Genomic DNA, 7,270 nt, shown 5'->3' with positions numbered 1-7,270 from the left:
CACACACACACTCTCTCTCTCTCTGGATTCAGTGATCTATATGTACAATGTATATTTACAGGTATTGCACTGCATTGTCCAGACATACTTTTGTGGGTCAAGCGCTCATCAGCTCCAGGTTGTTGCGGCTATACCACAGGACCAGCTGCTCAACCTCCCATCTATCAGCTGACTCGTTGCTGTCTCGTATGAGTCCAATGACCGTTGTGTCATCTACAAACTTTAGGAGCTTTAGCAGCCTCAAATACACTCCAGTCTGTGCAATCAAAGCAGGCCTGTAGCTTTGCGGCTTTAAGTTTCTGCCTGTAGGTTGGAATAAGATGGACCATACAGTGATCACAAAGTCCGAGGGCTGCACAGTGGACAGAGCGATAGGCGTATTTTATTGCTGTGGAGCAGTGGTCCAGTGTGACTTTGTCCCTGGTGGGACGGGTGACGTGCTGTCTGTATTTGGGCAGTTCGTGGGTGACATTTGCTCTGTCAAAGTCCCCTAAAACAATGAGTGGAGAGTCGGGATGTTCTAGCTCCAGGCTAGTTATCTGTTCTGCCAGGAACCGTAGTGCACTAGCGTAGGCTTTCAGTTTTAAATACAGTAAAACCTTGGACTGCAAGTTTAATTCGTTCCGGTAACGTACTCGTAATCCAAAGCACTCGTATATCAAAGCGAATTTCCCCATAAGAAATAATGGACACTTATGTACACTCCAATTAGAATGAAAGAATTAAATTCTCGGGGAGAATAAAAAGGTCCAAGTGGGCAAGTGCCAAATTTGAAAAAAATTCCTTCACAGTGTTTCCTGACTTTCACAAGATGTGGACAGGCAGCCAGACGGACAACCTGAAAACATAATGCCTCCAGCCGCAGCTATCACCAGCACAGAGGGATAAAAATCCCCAGTTGAATTCACTGCAGTAATGTAGGTAGCTTAACTGGCGATTCTAAAGTTTCCTATAGGGTTGCTTCAGGAAGGGCATCTGGCATGGAAACTATGCCAAATCACATATGTGGACCACAAAGTTCAGCTGTGGCGACCCTCTACATGATGGGGAGCAGCTGAAAGAGGAACAGCATCCATGGCAACAGTGACTCCTCAACTTTTTACATGTTGTATATGTATTTTTGAAATGGAAAAAAGAAATGTTGTTTACAATGCAGTAAAATCTTCAAAGGGAACCTGACAAGGACATGGAAGCACAAAACATGAGCTATTATGTAATTTATGTAATTTCACCCTGCACACAGGGCTCTGAGCTACACTGTAAAGCCTGAAACCCAGGACTAGGTTTGATTAGAGCAGTGAGTTCATTTGAAATGTGGGGAGGAAAGAAAAAGAGAGAAAGAAAAGGAGAGATTAGGGGCTTCCTTTGTATCTGTGTGTGTGTATGTGTGTGTGCAATTTAAAGGCAGTCCCTGGTGCCTGTTCACCAGATGTACAGTTGGCTTTTATAAACTAACAGAGACAAATGGCAGCCAGGATTTTGTTTTACCTTACATACCTCCTCCTATCCTCCCCTCTCTCCATCTGCCTCTCTACCACTCCACTCCTCCTCTCTTGCTCACCCTCCTTCACTTATCTCTTCCTCCATCTCTTTTTCTGTCACTCCATCTCTGCTGCTTAATATTTATATTGCAGCCCTACAACATTTTTCTCCCTGTCTTGACTTTGTCCTTATTCTTTTTAGCGCGACGCTGACTCTTACAAATTAAATTTACGGTAGCAAATATGTTCTGAGGGAATTTAATTGTGAAGAATTGTTATTAATGTAATAAGGATATGTTGTTAATTTATGTATTTGGCAAGCAGTGTTAATTTTGTCAGTGAACCTAACCTGAAAAAGTTAAAGTAAAATAAAAAGCTGCATTAAAAATGAGAACTATTAAAAAAGGCATAATATTTTTTTGTCAACAAATAAGAACTAAACGATAAAAGATGGATGAATGGACATGAAGTCATGTCTTCTTTTTTGTAATCCCTTTTTACTGAGTTTGTTGAGCACCCACAATAATAGAGAACCACTGTGAAAGAAAATGTGCTTCACGGTCTCCCCAGGTGGCACCAGGTTCCATGGGGATATCCACCACTGAGTGCTAACTTTCTGGGCTGCCGACATACCAGCCAGCCATATCGTGTGTGCCACTTTTGGTAGTGCAAGTTATGTGGAATCATTCATTCATGTTTATCAAAGCTGAGATATTTCAGATAATTTCTTGTAAAAAGCAGTTCACATTTTGGGCAGTCCCATACCACATGGATGAAGGTGCCTAGTGTGCCAGGTGGACAGAATGCACAGTCTGAGTGGGGGCGCAGACTGGTACAATGCCTCAGTCATATACACTATGATGTTAGATATGATAGAACTTAAAATGAATACATTGCTGACTGGGATTGTGTGAAGCTTTCATACTGTTGGATCACACTGTGTCCCAGTCTATTTTCCTGTTCGGAGACTGTAAGAAGTGGTTTAATCCCATTACTTTGAAGTAATGCCATCATAATGCAAAGTCTCAGAGTCCCACACTGTAGCTTCTGATAAGTAAAACAAATTTCTCCTCTGGCTAATTAAACATTTGAACATGTTCAAAAGTTAAATTAGCCAGCTGACATGTTGCACTACAGTTAATACATTCAGTAACATTCTGCCTCTGTCATCTGACTTTAAGTTCTTGGGAGAACTGGGTTTATGATCCAAATTGATTTACATTCCACTAAGAATTAGACAAGAAGATGCAAAAAACAAACAAGCAAAAAAACACAGCTAAGACAATGTAAGAAAATGTAGGAAGCATGCTGACATTTACTGTGTGATCGTTTAACTGTTAGTGCTGTGGATTTAGGTGTTATGTTAAAGTTACTTTCAGGCAGGTATTTTTTGTGTTGCTACCAAAAGGAATGAGCGACTTTCAGGATGCTGGCAGTCAACCATCAAAATCTTCCTCTAGATGTTTGCTACAGAAATCTCACTGTATTAACGTTCTCCCATGATTTAACTTATCCTCTCAAAGTAAACCTAATGAACAGGATTTTATTCCAGATGTGAGTCAGTCCAGCTTCTGAATCACCATGGACACTGTGTGTGAACAAACCAACAGCCTTGTCCACTAACCTCACCCCAGATGAGAACATCTGTAACCATGGTACCTATAAGTACACAAAAAATGGCGACATTTGTACCCTCAAAATGTTTGGAGGATATAAATAATAAAAATGCAGGACAAAAATTAGACTAAAATGTCTATGACAAAAACTAGACTAATAATGAAAATGAATATACATCATTGCAGTAGGTTACAAACATACTGATGGTTGATAGTCAACATTGGTACTGAACCTAATTTCTTGGAGACAGTGTTGCTTGACACCAAAAACTTGCATATGAATTCTACTGCATTGCTCCGTTATCCCTTCACTCGTTGTTTTTCCCCTCTCAACAGAATATGTGTTTACAAGGAAAATGTTTTTGCTCTCGTGTGACACTGCAGCTTTTGTTTCTTTCTTTCCTTTAATTATTGCCACCTCTGCCTTTATTCATTTATTCCTACCTCAGATGCCCATCCGTGTTTGACTTAGCATATTTAGACAGCATCTCACTTGTCCTCCACTCTCCCCATTCTAGATGGTATATGTGACTATCCACCCCATCTGTCATCCTCCATCGTTGTCTTTTCATCCCTCCATCTTTATTACTGCTGCATTCCTATGTCCTTGCTGTATGCCTGCATTGTTATTTATTCTTAATCCCTTCTTCATCCCTCATTGCTTCTTAATCCCTCAGTTGCCTCCTCATTCCTTCATTCATCCTTCCTTATCACATTTCCATCCTTCCGTCTCCCCTTCATCCACATATAACTTTTCCAAAATCAATTTGACAATCTTCTGTACTTCAGCCCTCTATCTCAGGCCCAATCTTTACTTCTCCAGTTTGTAAATTAATAACTTTGTGTGTGTTTCAGATGGCTTAGTTGACTGTATGGATCCAGACTGCTGTTTGCAGTCCTCCTGTCAGAACCAGTTATACTGCAAAGGGTCACCTGACCCGATGGAGGTGCTCAGCCAGTCTCCATCCTCACTAGTTCCTCAGCAGGTAAGAAGCTTGAACAAGAAATAAAATCAAAACAAAACTGTCATGTCTTGGTACAAACTGACATCACTTCTTATTGTAGCAAATGATGCCAGCACCTCTCTGTCTACCTCTTTCCTTTTATTTTGTGTAGGCTGCCAGGTCTTTCTATCAGCGCATTCACTTTTTAGTTGGTCCTGAATCCACTCATGTTGTCACAGGAGAGAGTCCATTCAATAAAAGGTAATTGTCTCTGTTTCTATGTGTGTGTGTGTGTGTGTGTTGTGTTGATTTGTTTTTCTGGGCATCAGTGCTGTAAGATAGTTTCTAACAAATCTGCATTTTATTCATGCATTTCAAGCCATGAATTTAGAGAAGTACAAGTATGTTGTAAACATCTGACAATTTGCAGAGCTATTTCAATTTTATTGGCTGAGTACTTAAATTAGTGGGTGGAATTTTGTCGTAACCATCAGAAATGAGGTCCAGAACTACAAAAAGAAATACTTACTTTTTGTTTTCCTTATTTTTCCCTTCCATCATTTTTAATATTTTACTTATTAAAAAGTATCAAACAGATTTGAGCAGTTTCATGCATCTGTGCTGTGTGAAAAAGCTTCCCACATACTGAGCGAGGAAAAATCTACTATCTATCAAGGCTTTTCCTGTTCTACTGCACAAATAGTTGTTTTTCATCACAGTGAGATCATGGAGAATTTGTGTCTTTTCTTGTTTTGTTTTTTTATGTTTTCTTTCTATAGTGATGATTCTTTGACTCACGATGCCTCTGCCTGCAGGTTATAGCTTACCCTACTTTTATTTACCATATTATTAGGAGCTACAGGTTGGCTTTGCTTTTTGTCTGGATGGGTATAACAGAAAGTGTGGGATCGAGACAGAGATCACAGTACAGGGACAGTATTTTTCCTTGCCAGAAGGCAATTTTACCTACATCTGCCTCAGACATAACATTCATTAAATATGATGAGAGAAAGAGAGGGTGGCAGCAAAATATAGAATGAAAGGCAGTGTTGCTGATGGGGAAGAAACATGACACCAGTTCTGTTCAGCCCTTTTTCTGCTTTTGCCATATTTTTTATGCTAGCCTGAATGCTTCATACAAAGCAGAGGGCCTCAACCCTGTAATAAAAATGATCTGTATTTCCATAATGGAATGGGCCTGCAACCTTACAATAAAAATGTTTTATTGGATGACGTCAAGAGTATCAAGTTTGTGTTGGTGTGTGTGTGTGTGTGTGTGTGTGTGTGTGTGTGTGTGTGTGTGTGTGTGTGTGTGTGTGTGTGTGTACATGTATTTTTTACAATAGTACATCTCAAAAGATTGACCGATTTTTTTTGATACTGTCATTGTAAGAACATTATGGATGGTCCTCACCCCTTCAGGGGTTAAGACCTGGTTTTAGATTGAATGTTAGAATGAGATTCAGGTTAGGGTAAGGCATTCAACTGTGATGATAAAATTTTGGGTAAGGATTTAGGGAATGTATGATGTCAGTGAGTATCCTGACAACTACAGTGAGACACTACTGTGTGGGATGGGGAGTTGGGGGGTTTGAACAGTGTTTTAAATGGCTTTTTTACACTCAACAGACAAATACATATTTTAATTTCACCTTGAGCTGACAAACCTATCCTGACTTGTGACAGACGCCAACCTACACAGTAGGAAAAGCACAAATTTGGAAGCTCAGCTTTGAAGGAGTAAAATATAGCTTTATAGACATAGAGGTTTTAATCTGACATCATCAGTACTGTTTGCATGCAGAGGGTAGAAAACAAACTCGACTGACAACAGAATAGGCAGTGCGATACAATTTACCCGACTCCTTTTCATTTCTCTTCTCATTTCATTTGAAGCTAATCTGATTGTTAACAGTAGCTCGAACCACTGGATTAAAAAACACAAACATCAGTGTATTGTGTATTGTAGTCCAACTTAATGAACCATGACATGCTGTATATTGTGCAGATGTTTAAGTTGCCATTTTCAAAACCTACATGTAATTTCATGGAAACAAGCCTCAGGTAAGGAGGAGATTATGATAAGAACAAATTTATGAAAAAACAAAAATAGATGCATCTAGGATAAATGGAACCAGTGGAATCAAGTTCATCTGTGGTAAGATTTTATGGATTAGAAGTCACTGACCAAAATGGGAAAGCTGTTGTTATATAGCATATGTGTGTTTATAGCATAAAATAACAATAAGAAGAAAGGGAAGACTTATTTCATTGAACGACATTATCACCTTGTATGTGGCTGATGAAAACAGTGCTGTGGTGTAAAACTATGAGTATGATGAGGATGTGCAGTCATGCTATGAGTGCTGTAGTTGCATTAGCGTCCCTTTACAGTGCTCCCACTCCTACAGCTCAGCAGTTACCACCACAGTGATTGTTTCAAGTGATGCCTCACTGCACTCTGTAGTTCCTATTACAAGGAGTAATAGTGATGATAATGAAAGGATGTGGTGTCTCTGTGTGCGTAAGTGTGAGTGTATATGACAGCACTGCTTTTGCATGCCACAGGGACTCAAGTCATAGACACAAGGGGGTCTTTTCTATCAAACTGATGGTGCCATTTGGTCAATTAATTGCAATAAGAAAATACTGTAATTTCTTATGTAAATGTCGCATAGTGCAGCATTAAGCAACCTCTCTGCCATCTCCGTGTCTCTCTCTTTCCAGCTTGGTGTCAATCATTCGAGGTCAGGTGTTGACAGCCGATGGAACACCTCTGATTGGAGTCAACGTGACATTTGTTCACTATCCTGAACATGGATATACTGTAACACGCAAGGATGGCATGTGTGTATTTATTTATTTATTATAAAATGTAACCATCTGTTTTCTATGTCTGCTGCATCCTTCCCCAAAAATAGTTGTATCTGATCCTTCCCTTATGATTCCTTCTCAGTTCACTAAATTAACTTAACAGGGTACTTGATGATGTAGAACTGGAAGAGAGATTATGTATCCAAAGCTCCCAGGACTCTGTTGCTCTTTACATTGTTTTCGAAAAAGTATACTGTAACTCACCAGCCTCTGACTGCACATCTGTAGCAAGCATTAACTGAAACATAAAATTGAGTCAAACCTAAAACCAGCTGTGCACTGCTGTATTTCTTGGCATGCTGTTAAATATATCAGATCAAGCAGTGTCTGATTTCTCCTGTTCTCTGCAGGTTCT

At 39.6% G+C, this 7,270-nt stretch overlaps 1 protein-coding gene across 14 annotated transcripts in view; it reads left to right on the top strand.

The window, feature by feature from the left end:
• LOC109965182 (teneurin-3) overlaps nt 1-7,270 on the top strand; it is a 620,836-nt gene that overhangs the window by 529,746 nt on the left and 83,820 nt on the right. For all 14 annotated transcript variants that reach the window (XM_020608995.1, XM_020608997.1, XM_020609006.1 and 11 more), the window contains 3 exons: nt 3,953-4,083; nt 4,214-4,302; nt 6,769-6,888. In XM_020608995.1, the coding sequence (XP_020464651.1) occupies nt 3,953-4,083; nt 4,214-4,302; nt 6,769-6,888 (340 nt within the window). The remainder of the gene's footprint in view (nt 1-3,952; nt 4,084-4,213; nt 4,303-6,768; nt 6,889-7,270) is intronic.

This window comes from Monopterus albus, unplaced genomic scaffold (assembly GCF_001952655.1).
Source record: "Monopterus albus unplaced genomic scaffold, M_albus_1.0 scaffold97.1, whole genome shotgun sequence".
Lineage (NCBI taxonomy): Eukaryota > Metazoa > Chordata > Actinopteri > Synbranchiformes > Synbranchidae > Monopterus > Monopterus albus.
Note: the sequence above shows the minus strand (reverse complement) of the source record. Positions and strands in the feature narration are given on the sequence as shown.